At 47.9% G+C, this 16,305-nt stretch overlaps 1 protein-coding gene across 7 annotated transcripts in view; it reads right to left on the reverse strand.

Annotated features, from left to right (window-relative positions):
• Positions 1-16,305, reverse strand: part of KIF6 (kinesin family member 6) — a 126,944-nt gene that overhangs the window by 75,048 nt on the left and 35,591 nt on the right. For all 7 annotated transcript variants that reach the window (XM_066595309.1, XM_066595310.1, XM_066595308.1 and 4 more), the window contains exons 6-10: positions 13,849-13,978; positions 7,031-7,237; positions 3,479-3,622; positions 1,959-2,045; positions 1,692-1,795 (exon numbers count right to left, since the gene is read on the reverse strand). In XM_066595309.1, coding sequence (XP_066451406.1) covers positions 1,692-1,795; positions 1,959-2,045; positions 3,479-3,622; positions 7,031-7,237; positions 13,849-13,978 — 672 coding nt within the window. The remainder of the gene's footprint in view (positions 1-1,691; positions 1,796-1,958; positions 2,046-3,478; positions 3,623-7,030; positions 7,238-13,848; positions 13,979-16,305) is intronic.

Here is a 16,305-nt window from a genome sequence, read left to right on the forward strand (position 1 = left end):
CCCCTCTGCCTCCTGCTCCTCCTCTGCCCTTCAGACCCCTCTGCCTCCTGCTCCTCCTCTGCCCTTCAGACCCCCCTGCCTCCTGCTCCTCCTCTGCCCTTCAGACCCCTCTGCCTCCTGCTCCTCCTCTGCCCTTCAGACCCCTCTGCCTCCTGCTCCTCTTCTCTCCAGACCCCTTTTCCTCCTCCTCCCACCAGACCCCTCCGTCTCCTGCTCCTCTCTTCCCACCAGACCCCTCTGCCTCCTTCTTCTCTTCCCACCATACCCCTCTGCCTCCTGCTTCTCCTCTTCCCTCCAGACTCCTCTGCCTCCTGCTCCTCCTCTTCCCTCCAGACCCCTCTGCCTCCTGCTCCTCCTCTTTCCTCCAGATCCCTCCGCCGGCCTCCTCTTTCCTCCAGGATCCCTCCGCCCCTCCTCCTCTTTCCTGCAGATCCCTCCGCCCCTCCTCCCCTTTCCTCCAGATCCCTCCGCTCCTCCTCCTCTTTCCTCCAGATCCCTCCGCCCCTCCTCCTCTTTCCTCCAGATCCCTCCGCCCCTCCTCCTCTTTCCTCCAGATCCCTCCGCCCCTCCTCCTCTTTCCTCCAGATCCCTCCGCCCCTCCTCCTCTTTCCTCCAGATCCCTCCGCCCCTCCTCCCCTTTCCTCCAGATCCCTCCGCCCCTCCTCCCCTTTCCTCCAGATCCCTCCGCCTCTCCTCCTCTTTCCTCCAGATCCCTCCGCCCCTCCTCCTCTTTCCTCCAGACCCGTTTGCCCCCTCTTCATCTTTCCTCCAGACCCATCTGCCCCCTCCTCCTCTTTCCTCCAGATCCCTCCGCCCCTTCTCCTCTTTATTCCAGACCCATCTGCCCCCTCCTCCTCTTTCATCCAGACCCGTCTGCCCCCTCCTCCTCTTTCCTTCAGACCCGTCTGCCCCCTCCTCCTCTTTCCTTCAGACCCGTCTGCCCCCTCCTCCTCTTTCATCCAGACCCACCTGCCCCCTCCTCTTTCATCCAGACCCACCTGCCCCCTCCTCCTCTTTCATCCAGACCCATCTGCCCCCTCCTCCTCTTTCATCCAGACCCACCTGCCCCCTCATCCTCTTTCATCCAGACCCACCTGCCCCCTCCTCCTCTTTCATCCAGGCCCACCTGCCCCCTCCTCCTCTTCCATCCAGGCCCACCTGCCCCCTCCTCCTCTTCCATCCAGACCCACCTGCCCCCTCCTCCTCTTCCATCCAGACCCACCTTCCCCCTCCTCCTCTTCCATCCAGACCCACCTGCCCCCTCCTCCTCTTTCATCCAGACCCACCTGCCCCCTCCTCCTCTTTCATCCAGACCCACCTGCCCCCTCCTCCTCTTTCATCCAGACCCACCTGCCCCCTCCTCCTCTTCCATCCAGACCCACCTGCCCCCTCCTTCTCTTTCCTCCAGACCCATCTGCCCCCTCCTCCTCTTTCCTCCAGACCCACCTGCCCCCTCCTCCTCTTCCATCCAGACCCACCTGCCCCCTCCTCTTCCATCCAGACCCACCTGCCCCCTCCTCCTCTTTCATCCAGGCCCACCTGCCCCCTCCTCCTCTTTCATCCAGGCCCACCTGCCCCCTCCTCCTCTTTCTTGTAGATTAGCACTGCGTGAGGACTACTTCCATGAAGTTAGAGACATAAACCAATAACTACATTCCGTCTTCCAGCGCTCTGCATTTTGTGTGCATTACCTCTGGAGCTCGTCTGGCATCAGCTCCGTTGTCCTCTGTTCTCCAGTGATGAGAGCAATCTCATCTTTAAGTGCTTGAATCTCCTTCTTGAGACGCACGATCATCTGAGAGAAATCAAGAGGACACAATCTGCAACCTGCCATGTATCTTAATTAAAAATGTTAGTGTACCGGACACCCTGTAATCTATGGGATGAGGTGAAAGTCCACAGCAGCACAGAGTATTTCAGTGTAGGAGTGTGTAAACTTGTGAGGGATATTGTCTTACCAGCTGGGGATCGATCTCCTCGTTGAGTACAGCTTCGTTCTTGATGAGTGCGACTCTTTGTGCAAAGCGACAAGTAGAGATAGATTCCTGTAGGGCAGATTAGTGACATCAGACATAGAGATTGTAAAGGAGACCCATTATGGGATGTTGTCACAGCCTCTCGTCACCTCTACAGAGGAACCATCCTAACAGCATTTCTCTTCTCACTTGATCTAAAAGTCCCATCATGACCTGCCAGTCCAGGCAAACAGGAGCCTTCAGTCCCACAGATTGTCTCAGTTCTCATAGGAGGTGTAGACTTAACTTTCTGTCTTTAGCGCAGCCCAAGATGCACCAAATTTTAACTATTTTAACTTTACTCCAACAAACTTTCCCTCTAGGATACGTCCGCATGTAGCGAAGAGCCGCGGCTCCTTCAATGCATACCAGGAACAGCGCCATATTTTTTGTAGTGGCAGAGCCTGGTATAGCAGCTCAATCCCATTCACTTGAATGGGACTAAGCTTCACTTGGGCGACATGATGAATCAATTTAATGTCACTAGCTTGAGAAGAGGCCATGACGCTCACCCGACAGGTGGACACCAATGATCGGATATGGTTGACCTATCCTGAGGACAGGTCATCACTATCCAACTCCTGGAAATACCCTTTAACTCAAAATTCACTAATAGGGATATGACAATATTTTTTCTGAACTGGACTACTTTAAACCGTAAAGTAAAATACTAACTAGAGATGTCACCCAGCTTTCCCCAGACTCATGCTTGGCAAATCTGCTTTGGAGGCAGTCACAGGAGTCCAGTTTTAGTAAAAACCTGCTAAATTGGTTGGACTGGCGCTTAGGAAAGCTGGGCGACAGCCCCCATACACCTGTAATGGCAGGACTAAGGGCCCTTTTACACGGGACGACCTGTCGGACACAGATGCCTGACAGGTCACCCCAGTGAAGATCCGTTAATCCTTTCTAGGTCTTTACAGAGAAGCGATCATCACTAGTGAAGGAAGCGGAACGGACCGGGATTGTTTAATGCCACCCGCCTCCATTCACAAAAAATAGGCAATTCCTCATAAATTAACGACCGTCTGCTTACACGGCGATCTGTCATTCAGTTATTATGGATGCAAAAACTGAGCGACGAACGAGAATATGTTTGCTTTAGCTGGGGCATTTACACTGACAGATAATCATTTAGATTCCCGCTAGATGCAAGAATCTAATAATCTACTGTCCCGTGTAAAAGGGCCCTTAAGTCTACTGAGACAGTCATGTTGTTCTTTGGCTGTTTGACTTGGATGGACGCTTTGCAATCAGCTTTCCGGCTAAAACGATAATCTAATAGCAAACAAAGTCTCATGTTACAACATTAATAGGAGACCGAAATAACAAACGGCGGCCGCAGATCAATCACAAAGACATTAAGGCGCTTTCTACAGGTCTGTAAACAGAATTATAGCAATGGAGAATAATGATGGTGTCAGAATGCGGAGCCGGAGGCCGAGTGCTGGTCATGTACATACGTCAATGTTCTTCTTGTCCAAGGACAGGGTGGCGATCATAGTTGTCATACAGTTCCCCCCGAGGCTGTCCCTGAGCACAGATGTCATCATGGAGTTTCTGTAAGGTATGTGGGAGCGCTTCTTTTCAGCCAGTGCAATAATGACCTGGAAAAGTGACAAGTGTCATCTACTTTATTATACTCCAGAGCTGCACTCACTATTCTGCTGGTGGAGTCACTGTGTAGATACATTACTTATCCTGTACTGATCCTGAGTTTCATCCTGTATTATACTCCAGAGCTGCACTCACTATTCTGCTGGTGGAGTCACTGTGTACATACATTACTTATCCTGTACTGATCCTGAGTTACATTCTGTATTATACCGCAGAGCTGCACTCACTATTCTGCTGGTGGAGTCACTGTGCACATACATTACTTATCCTGTACTGATCCTGAGTTACATCCTGTATTATACTCCAGAGCTGCACTCACTATTCTGCTGGTGGAGTCACTGTGTATATACATTACTTATCCTGTACTGATCCTGAGTTACATCCTGTATTATACTCCAGAGCTGCACTCACTATTCTGCTGGTGGAGTCACTGTGTATATACATTACTTATCCTGTACTGATACTGAGTTCCATCCTGTATTATACTCCAGAACTGTACTCATAGGTCTGCTGGTGGAGTCACTGTGTACATACATTACTCATTCTGTATTAGACTCCAGAGCTGCACTCACTATTCTGCTGGTGGAGTCACTGTGTACATACATTACTTATCCTGTACTGATCCTGAGTTACATCCTGTATTATACTCCAGAGCTGCACTCACTATTCTGCTGGTGGAGTCACTGTGTACATACATTACTTATCCTGTACTGATCCTGAGTTTCATCCTGTATTATACTCCAGAGCTGCCCTCACTATTCTGCTGGTGGAGTCACTGTGTACATATATTACTTATCCTGTACTGCTCCTGAGTTACATTCTGTATTATACTCCAGAGCTGCACTCACTATTCTGCTGGTGGAGTCACTGTATACATACATTACTTATCCTGTACTGATCCTGAGTTACATCCTGTATTATACTCCAGAGCTGTACTCACTATTCTGCCGCTGGAGCCATCATGAACATACATTACTTTTACTGTACTGATCCTGAGTTACAGAAATGGTTCCACATGTTTGAGGATTCTAGGGAAGCTATGTGATAAAGCGTAGAACATTAAATTGGCGGCACTAGGAAAGGTCAAGTAGACTTGTCAGGTTTCCTGGAGCATTGTGGGAATCCCATTGGACGGTCTCCATGGTGGGTCCGGTGGGAGGATGTGTCAGGCTCCCATGAAGTGGTCTCTTTATTTCAGCAGGTTATGTTTGCCTTGGTTACTCAGATTGTAGTGGGTGATGGTGCATCCAGAACGGAGCCCGGGAGAGTCCACAGCGACTCCTCCAACCCCGATACACCAAGGACCAAAGTAAACAATCCGTCCATTCTGTGAGCGCCGTCTCATCCTCATCTGCTCTTTATCTACATCCGCCCACAGGATCTGCTTGTGGACACGCTGCTCTTCCTCTGCCTGGATCCTGGACTCGTGGGTGTTTGCTTGCTACAAACAGTAAAGGCTTTTAGTCTATAATAAGACCTGCGCCAATATAGAAGCCCCCAAGAAAACGTGGCCCTAGGTCCAATATACAAGGGGCAGATGAGGTTCAATGTAGCTAGGTACATGTGGCGCTTTATACCCTGAATGGATCACCCTTGGGGAGAAAGACTTCAGCATAATGGTCGGCAATAAACTAAATTACATCCTTCAATGCCAGTCTGCTGCATCAAAAGCCAAAGAGTTATTGTCTTATATTAGAGGGGGCGTGGCTTAGAGAGAAGAAGGTATTGTTTTACCCCAAAACTCTACCATAGGGAAGACTCCCTGACCTCCGCCGTTAATGATCAGGCAGAGTGCCCTTGAAATGCTCTGCCCGATCGCAGAGAAAACAGTTTAGCCGTACAGTTACAGCTGTTTCATCTTCTCTTTCCCCTTCCTGCTCTCTATGATCAGTGCAGGAGAGGAAACAGGAAGCAGAATATTAGTATTAAACTTCCTGCTACAGCCTGCACAATGCTGCTGCAGCCTGGAGAGGTGAGGAACCATTGCAGCCAAGGATGAAATATTAACCCCTTCACTGCTGTCCACCAAGAATCCTAAAATCAACCTCTTCACTGCCCTAGACCATCAAGGAACCCAACAGTAAAAGGGTATAGCCAAGATTAGAAACTGCTGCTATATTTACTGGCCGCTCGGGAATAGGAATGACTCTTTATCCCCTGACATTAACCCCTTCACTGTCCTTGAACACCAGATATGTTGATATTACCTCTTCAGGGCCCTAGAGGACCAGGGATCCTAATGTTAACCTTGTCACTGCCCTAGACCTACAGATGCATTAATATCATTTTCCTCAATGACTTGGACCACAAGGGATCCTGATAATAACCCCTTCACTGTCCTAAACCACCAGATATTCTGGATTCAACCGGTGTACTGCCACAGATCATATATATTGATCTTATTCCATTCACTGCCCCAGACAAGCTAATTATTAGGGCCCTGTGCATTTTTTATTTGATGTTGCTCATCATCACCGGTTTAGGCCAGCTTTATAATACATCAGAGGTACATTGAGGATTCAGGAGTATTTCCTGATGTACTCCTCTGATGGAAGGCTCCATACTCTATAGGCATAGGTTATCCTAGGTGTCAAGCTTGACAAAGATGCACATCGGGTCGATACATTGTGTTTTCTGTATGTCGCTGAATAAAGGAACAGTGCCTTGAATTCTACGCCTGTGCACTGCTGCCCTTCTCTTCATATAATTGGACGTTTTGGGGACTATACTGGTCCATAGGACCATTGGGCTTTGCAGACCAAATACCTCGCTAGTTTGAGCTGACAAAGGCTGTGCTGCTGGTAACTTGTCCCGGCCCTTTAAACAGGGTCAATCTCCAACACTCACCTGTTCCACCACTGTGGAGTTCTAAATATTGGGATCCTTCTGAGGTCAGAATTGACTACATCCTTATACCCTGTTTCCCTGAAAATAAGACATACCCTGAAATAAGACATAGCATGATTTTCCAGAATTTTTGAGGATGCAAAATAATTTTTCAGGCTTTTTGAGGATGCTTGAAATACAAGCCCTACTCCAAAATTAAGCCCTGCTAACAGTTAATTAAAAAAGTCAATTTAAATAGAGTCCAGGCAGCTATACATGTAAAAACATTAAACCTTTTTGAACAAAAATTAATATAAGACACTGTCTTATTTTCGGAGAAACACGGTAATATATGAAAAAAATGGATGCATTTGTAAATTAGTCCTCTTCCAACTACAATACTGCAGGGCTGATAGGGTGGATTTACCCCCCACTCCCCCAACCCAAAAAAACCTGCCTGGAACACTGCTCCTATTCCCAGATCCTGTTTGCGTCCGTCCAGCTTTACCCCGAGATCCCTACAGAACATTACATAGAATGACCCGTCTTGGGACGGCGGGGCGACTGCTCACCTGCTCCAGGTAGTGCAGAGACAGATTGATGTACTTGGCTTCGGTCAGCAGCTGTCCCCCGACGCCGGTCTTTGCCACTCGTTCCGATCCCGCCAGGTCTACAAGGTGCAGCTTGGAGCGGCGGACGGTGGCGGAGCCGGGCTCAGTGCTGGAGATGTGGACAGTGAAGATACAGTGCGAACGCGTGGAGGCGTCGTTCATCGGAGTCTACGGAGACAAGGAGATGAAAGATGCAGTCAGTGAGATTTAATTCATCACCATTTATAAGATCTCTGTTTGTTGTCATCGAACAGGAACATTCTTGTGTCACCCAGAAACTGAAATTCTGCTAAATGGTGGAAGTTAAGAATCAGAATAGCAGACTAATACTTCCATTCAATGGCAGCAAGCAGGTATCTGCAAAACCTCTTCTGTGGAGGGGATACCATCAAAAACCCACCACATCAGAAAAATCATGCATGCTCCCAACACTTCTCAGAGCAGATGTTGTTACAATGTATCAGTCTAAACAATGCACTATGAAATAAACATCCTGGACCCCACTCTGATACATCTTACCTGCACTGATACATTGTAGCAGACTGTCCGGACAGCAGAGAGATTGACGGGTTCATGCTTTTATTCTGCAGCACATATTTCTAATATAGCGCAGAATCTGTGCAGAGAAGTCTTTGTGAACAGGACCTTCCGCTGTGGATGGACACAATTCACTGACAGCAAGCAGAGATTTTGAAAATGGTTAAGAATTGATACACTGGGCTGGGGTGAGGGGGGATTTATTAAAGTAATTCCATTACGATTATGGTCTTAAAAAGTTGCAACTGCGTAAAAAGTTGCATCTTTTGGTTCTCCACTCAGCACTTTCCTATAAGTGGGCAGGGCTTATGGAAAAAGGGGTGTGGCTTCTCACGGCCCATCGGATGCACTACAAGTAATACCGAAAACAGGTGTAAATTATAGTGGAAATCTACAGTAGCTCACAGCAGTCACATATACCTCCCAGGGTGGCGTTTGTTTAGAGCGTCACACACACAGGTGCTGGCAGTCCTTGAAAGCAGATACCCGCCCACAACAGCTAGGATCAGTGTGCATGCTGATTGCGGCTCCTAACCCTTAAAATGCCACTATCAATTCGGAAAGCAGCATTAAAATACCCCGATCGGAGTTCAGGGGTTCTGAATGGCTGCCTGCGATGACATCGCAAAGGAGCCATTCGGCTGTCACGGCAGCCTTCTGAAAGCCACAAGGGCTGCCATGTATTTCTACCTGTGAGGTCTGGCCTGTGCAGGCCTTAATAAAATGCTGGTAGAAATACTGAAGCATTGCAGTATATGGTAGAAGTGATCAAACAATTGCAAGTTCAGGTCCTTTGGGAGGTCTAAAAAAATAGAAAAAAAGGTAAAGATAAGCAAAATAAGTTTATTATAAATGAAGGGTACTAAAAAGCTCAGAAAAGTCCCTTTTTCCAATAATAAAAAAAGACACTTTAATTGCGCTGTTTTGGTCACCCTGTCCCCAAGTAAAAAAAATTTTAAAAAACGACAATAAGAAGCAAATAAAAAAAAAAGTAATTTGCACTCAAAAATAGCACCAAATATCATGCTGCAAAATATGAGCCCTCACACAAAGATGGCAAAATTCCTTTTTCCCCCTCATTTCGCTTCACTTAGAAAGTTTTTAAAGTTTTTCAGTAGATTATATGTATGGTACATTATATGGCACCACTGAAAAATACAACTCGTCCCGCAAAAAACAAGACAGCGGGGTCGATAGAAAAATAAGAATTACGATTTTTTGAAAGTAGGGAGGAAAAAACAAAAATTAAGCAAAATAAAGGTCCGCGTTCTTAAGGGGTTAATATATTAGTCGCACTTCACTCCAGGTTGCTCTTTTCTTAGATTGGCGTATAAAAAAAATAAAAGTCTACGTAAATTTCCCCCCCAAGTCGATTAGAAAGTATCAGACGGTTTTATTATACAGCGAGGAGGACGGGAAGCCCCTGGAATTCTATTGGCAGGAGACGGTATATAGTGCGCGACCGGACGCTAAAGATTTATCGCCGGCGGTCGGTGTTTTGTAAACATTCCTGGCAGTAAAGCGGAATGCAGTAAATATTTATAGACAGAAGGGGCTTCTTCATAAACAGAAGGGAGCGCAGGACGTCAGTCTTCATGGAGACGGTCCAGGCCCGCACTGTAATATCCAGCGAGCGTTCACTCATCCGATGTAACAATGGCGCTATAGAATAATCAGCAGAGGGGCCGGGCCCAACCCAATAATCAGCAGAGGGGCCGGGCCCGACCCATCGGGCGAGATTTAGGATCTCCAATGGTCCAATAATATCTTCATTATACAAGATGCTGGTAAAGTAGATTGGGAAGAGAGGCAATATATAAGATTGGGAGAGGAATTCAGGAGGGGGGTATGCTGATTTAGTGAGAGGGGTGTCTGCGCATGTGAGGACAAAACTGTATGTCACTTGATAGGGCCATGTCATGACGCAAGAAGGAGAACAGAGACAAGTGGAGGTCACCGACTGAAATCAGGAGAATGGAAAGGTCATTCCAGCAGCACAGAGGATTCCAGGAGATGAGTGTTCTGACCTCACGCAGACCGGTGATTGACTCATGTGATGACGTTAGCAATGACAGAAGCAGAGTCATGGTGCGAGAGAGAACAGAGACAAGTGGGGAGTCACAGGCGGAGAGTTGACTCTCTGAAGGTGCAAAGTGTTCCAGCAGCACAGAGGATTCCAGGAGATGAGTGTTCTGACCTCACGAAGGCCGGTGATTGACTCATGTGAGGACATTAGCAATGACAAAGGCAGTATAAGGGGGAAGAGAGAGAACAGAGACAAGTGGGGAGTCACAGGCGGAGAGTTGACTCTCTGAAGATGCAAAGTGTTCCAGAAATACAGAGGATTCCAGGAGATGAGTGTTCTGACCACACGCAGGCCGGTGATCTGCCCAATCATGTCATAATGTTAGTGAGGACTGGGGCAGTGCCATGATGTGAGAAGGATCATGGAGACAAGTGGGAGATCAAAGATCCCAGCAGCACTGATGATTTAAGGAGTAGAGTGTGCCGACCCAGTGCTGTGTATACTCCTGATGATGCTAGTAAGGACTGGGGGCCGTGTCATGATGCGGGATGGGGAATAGAGGCGAGTGGGAGAACAAAGGCTGAAATTTGACTCCTTGAAGATGCAAGTAACTTCCGCAGCACAGAGGATTTCAGGAAGAGAGTGCACCGCACCTTGTGAGACTATCACATGCATTGTGAGGGAAATGGAACTGGCGAGTAGATTAATTAGCGTATTCTGTAGCATCACCCGACCGACCCGCGCCGCACCTCTCCGTGTACAAACGACAACCTCGACTCGTGAAATCAAGAGGTGTCTCATCCCCGGATCAGCTGAGGCACGTCTCCTCACGTACTGGACGAGGGCTCATCCCTCGTGCGGCTCCACATTTGGTAGACATTAGAGTGGACCGCGCTGCTGCGATGGACGCCGGCAGTCCAACAAAGTAATGAGAAATGTGCTGCGGCCGACAAGAAGGCTTCCCCTCGCTGCCAAGGAAATTCCATCCCGGAGAAGATGTCTCTGAGGTTCCTTCATATGTTTCATCCCTGGAATCGAAGCCTCGTAAATAGCGAAAAGTCAGTCAGACAGATTGCATTGGAGTGAGGAGGCAGCGGCGCTGGCGGCGGCACATGTTCATTACTAAGAAGCAGAAGAGTAACCACTTCAAATAGTGAGGGGTCCGGTGACGACAGCCTGACAAGGCCACTATAAGAGCGAGACGCCTGTGATCTCGTATGGAAGCCTGCATGTGCTCCACATGTATCGTCTGGGGCCAGACGGCCGAGGACCCCCGCTGGCTGTGAGTAACCATCCGTATGGATGAAATCAGCGGCAGCCAACCACATGGCCATGACTTTCCAAAGTAGGTACTGGGGCTCATAAACCTATTCAAATGCCGTAGTGGATCTAGGGCTTTAATCCTGTGTGTGGTGAAGGATTAGGCAAGAGCGGGTCGGGTGCAGGAGGAGCCGGACCCCAAGGAGGAGATAGAAGCGGATTCTGCATTCTCTTTTACAGTCTACATAGCGCTCAGTGAGCGCCATGTAGAGAATGCAGGAAGTGACAGCGCCACTTCCTCTATCCGGCCAGCTCAGGGACTTAGCAGACCCCAATCCAGCTCTGTTCATGACTACTGTCACTATAGGGGGATATTTTACCCTGTCTGTGGGGCTCCTATTCCTATGGATGCCCCAGTTACAGTGGAAAACTGTGAAATAAGGAAAAAAATTGACATTGTGAATGTCCCCCGGAGGTCTTATACGGCATAAGTGGGGAAATCACTAAAAAGCGTCAAGTCCTTTACAATGAAAACACTCTCGTCTCTAAGGGGTTAAGCAAAACTGCACAATATGAATTGCAATGAATGGAGAATGGCGGCCCCGCTGGTGCTTTCTCTGGATGTGAACATAAGGCTAACTTCACACGGGCGAGTGCGATATCGGGCCGGGAATCACCAACATGCATCTTCCCTGCGGATGAGAGGCGTTTCCTTCTCTCAAAACCGACTCGCATCACTTCGGGAATGTAGTGATCCTCTGTCGAGGCTGTCAGCCGCAGCGGAGGATCACAGAGTTTCTCCCATGGTTTCCAATGGCAGACCTTGCATCGTGTGCGCTTAGCACTTGGTGTGATGCCGCTGGCCTCATTGAAATCAATGGGAGCGCTGCACTCTTCCTACACTTCCAGCTCAGGACAGGACGCAACATCCTGACCATGAGAGGAGCAGGGAGCAGTACAGCACTCCCATTGATTTCAATGGGAGTGAAGCCAGCCCTCCTGCTACTTCCTCTGAACATTGATGACGACGTACGGGGCTCCCAAGCAACTACCACATACATCAACAACTGATAAGCTATCCAGGGGATAGGTCATTGGTTAAAAAAAAAAGACTGGAATACCCCTTTAAGGCCATTTTACCCAACCAGTATATGGGGCATGAAGGTTCATCTAAAATCGATTTGCCTGATCATCGGGCCCCATAAAACAGCTATTACATGAGCATGGTTAACGCTTCTGTAACAGTGCCAATACCCCGGCTACACCTGAGCTCCCGGGTAGAGCCCGGTGATTGAAAGAAAACGCAAGCGCTAGAGCTCATGTTATAGCAGCCTAAAAGGCAAAACAATCAGCCAATGAATGCCTTATTCTTCCGCAATGCTCCATGGGAAACAAGTATGTAAATGAGCTCATATCAGCCAAACCAGAAACTCCTCTAAAAGGAAGAGACAGTTCAGGGGTTCTTTCCCCTCATCAGTACCAAAGACAGTGCTCGTTGGCTGGAAGAGATACCTGGCCTGCCAGACATGACCTAATTTACATACTTTTTTCCCATGTGGCATAGCTTGGAAAGTCTCCTCAATGAGAACCAGTATTAAGTCCCCAATAGGCAAAGTGTTTTAATTTTTGACTTGCAGTGTAAACACCACAGATCCAGCAAGATGAATGGGACACGTACAGAACGCAGTGGGGAGGATGAGGAATTCTTCCATAGAAAGGACGGGACATTAGTGCGCCCCCCACGGGGAAAGGTCAGATCCACCTCTCCCTTTTACACCAAAGCTTCCAAAAGCCACACGTGGTAATGATCAGGGGATGCAGCTTTTATGGGAAACGTCTCTGTTACTAGTAGGGTTGGGCCATAAAGGAGAATTGTTCCTAATGATCAGGGGCGAACGCACACAATAAAGTGTTGATTGTCAGTGGCCGAGGATACAGATACGGGATTTATTATCAGATCTGACATAAGAACCCTCTAGCAGTACATACAGCTCCCACGCGTTTTACTCATCAAGAGCAAGCCTTCGCTATGACACTAATACTGGAAAAATGCAGGTGGATCAGCCAGAGATCTGATGTCAGAGCTTGGTGTGATGGGTGCTGGGGGGTTTAACACCTTCCTACTATGCAGCTAATGATAAAGGGGTTGTCTAGTTATAAACTATTGATCGCCTATTCCAAGGATATCAGTAGCGGATCGGCAGATGTTACCAGGGACTTCCACCAATCAGCTGTTCTCTGGGCCAAGATTGATTTCTGCAGGAAGCGGTCTGCTCTGTTCCCACTCTATTTTAATGGGAACTTTGCCTGCAATACCCTGTCTTACCACTGCAGTGAGAATGGAGCTGTCTACTTCCTGCAGAAATTAGCTCAGTGCATGAGCGCAGATATTAGCAGATGTGTGGGAGTCCTTGGAACTGGACCGCCACCGATCTTCTATTGATTACCTATCCTGAGCACAGGCCAGTAATAGTTTACAACCGCTTTAACGACTGTGCTACTGTTTTCCTGGCAGCTGCTCAGGGTGCTTTTAATGGGACTCAAGTCTAATCAGGCACTTCTGAAGATAACCGCATTATTTTCGCTGCACCCCTGATATCTTGGCTGTTACAAACAGCCATAAGCATCCGGCAGAGAACAAGAACGCTGGTCTCGGATTCGTTAACACCTTAGATGCTCAGAGCAACTGCAGCATCTAAGGAGTTAGGTTGCTGCCCTGTCTGTCCATTAGACCTGCAACACAACTGCTGGGGCTACTTTGCTATGGCAATTGGGGGACTAACAAAGACCACCCAAAGTCTGCCATTAACATTGGCTGCTTATCGATGTACCTGCCAGTATAAACTGGCTGCCCGATCAAATGCCGACATCGTTCACTGGTTCCAACGACATATCGTTTGGTGTAAACGGACCCTTGCTGACCACCATCTTGACATTTGGGGTGCCTCGGCCTCACCTCTGCTATCATGCGGTTGGTGTCCCCCAGGAAGAGCAGGTTCAGGGCCTTCTCCTCAGTGTTGGCCGGCTGCAGGGACAGGTTCTTCAGATGAATGTTCTGGTCTGGATCTTCCATGATCGTCACTTTCCTGATACGAATGAGAAGATGGAGTGAAAAACAAATGGAAAATCTGCAACAAAGCTGCGGTGAAAAGTTTATTTTGCGGCTTTTGATCCCTCGATCATAGACGATTACTTACCTCTTGTCACCCAGCTTTCCCAGAAGCAGGTCGAAACTGCGATTATTATGACACTTGGATGCACTGATAACGTAGCGGTTGCAGGGAGGATACGGGTCGTCTACCACCAGAAGCCATATTGGTTGGCACCCAACTTTAGGTGCCCCAGAAGTGGCTTCTGGCACATTGGCATCTGATTTAAAGGGACACTGACGTTTTAAAAGTACCTTCTACACTCTTTAGGTCCCAACACACCGGCTGCGTTACAGCCTCCGCTGCTCCTCATACGTGTAACTAGCTGCAGCCCAGAAATATATAAATATCTTCGTCCGCTCCATCTGTTTTGTGGCGCGGTCGTGGAGATAGGCATCATGTTTCTAACTAAACAATTACCAAGCCAAGTGAGGAGGGCGGCAGTCACTTTCTACATAGGAAAGCCTATTTTTATTTTATTTCTGGTCGGGGCGGTGAGCGTCGTAATCAGCAGGTCTGATGAGTCGGTTGCAGACGCACGGTCGTATTATGCAGCAGGTGGTTGGCTTCCGCCACTCTTTCGCATACATGTGTTATGTCCCGATTGTCGCTTTCTGATCCCTTCCACCTGGACGACCGCAGTATGGCCAAAAGACTGAACCGTGCCATAAGGTTGTGTGCAGCTTACGCTCATCCAAATCATGGCAGGTTTATAGAGTGCTTTATGTCATTCTGTCCCTTCAATGGTTCCTGCATGACAAAAGGCAGGTAATCAAACATGGCTGCTTTCTCCCAAATGGAATTGCTCGCAGCAAGCAATCTTGTAGGTATGATACCTTTTATTGGCTAACAAAAATATACGATGTTATAGCGAGCTTTCCAACCTCTCAGGGTTATGGAGTAGATCCGAAGACACATACCTTTATATATACATATGACAAGGCACAGACATGGTGTGATTAATTTGCACTTGAGATAAGACCAGAACAGGATGAGCAGAGGAGTAAATACTAAAAAACTCCGCTGAAAAGGGATGTGAAAGTTTTATGGCCTCTAAATTAGTGTTAGGGGGTCACCACCTGCTCCAGGTTTCTCATATTCTCCAATGATGCATGAAGCCACTTGAGATGTTGAATCCTGTCTTGAAAGTGTCAAAGGTGGTTATAAATTTGTACTCCCAGATTCTTCTGTAAGGGTAAGATTTTAAAATCGCCTTCCAGAAACCCCACCCCACATGTATATGGGCAGAGTCTGGTAGTCATTGCAGCTCAACTCCATTTACTACAGTCAGCCAGGACAGGGCCTCGTACAGTCACCAAGCTACGAGCCATGACACGGCCTCCTGCTATGATCACCGAGTCAGGACATGACCTCCTACGACAGTCATCGAACCAAGACACAACCTCCTACTACAATAAGTGAGGACCGCTTTTTACAGTCACCGAGCTGCAAGCCAGGACACGGCCTCCAGCTACAATCACAGAGTCAGGACCTCTTATTACAGTCCATTATCCAGGACAGGACCTCTTCCTATAGTAATTCAGCTGGGGCAACACTCGTACTACAGTTACTCAGGACAAGACCTACTACCACAGTCACTGAACCAGGACAAGACCTACTACTACAGTCACTGAACCAGGACAAGACCTACTACTACAGTCACTGAACCAGGACAAGACCTACTACTACAGTCACTGAACCAGGACAAGACCTACTACTACAGTCACTGAACCATGACAAGACCTACTACTACAGTCACTGAACCATGACAAGACCTAGTACTACAGTCACTGAACCATGACAAGACCTACTACTACAGTCACTGAACCATGACAAGACCTACTACTACAGTCACTGAACCATGACAAGACCTACTACTACAGTCACTGAACCATGACAAGACCTACTACTACAGTCACTGAACCATTACAAGACCTACTACTACAGTCACTGAACCATGACAAGACCTACTACTACAGTCACTGAACCATGACAAGACCTACTACTACAGTCACTGAACCATGACAATACCTACTACTACAGTCACTGAACCATGACAAGACCTACTACTACAGTCACTGAACCATGACAAGACCTACTACTACAGTCACTGAACCATGACAAGACCTACTACTACAGTCACTGAACCATGACAAGACCTACTACTACAGTCACTGAACCATGACAAGACCTACTACTACAGTCACTGAACCATGACAAGACCTACTACTACAGTCACTGAACCATGACAAGACCTACTACTA

This window comes from Eleutherodactylus coqui, chromosome 3 (genome assembly GCF_035609145.1).
Source record: "Eleutherodactylus coqui strain aEleCoq1 chromosome 3, aEleCoq1.hap1, whole genome shotgun sequence".
Taxonomy (NCBI): Eukaryota; Metazoa; Chordata; class Amphibia; order Anura; family Eleutherodactylidae; genus Eleutherodactylus; species Eleutherodactylus coqui.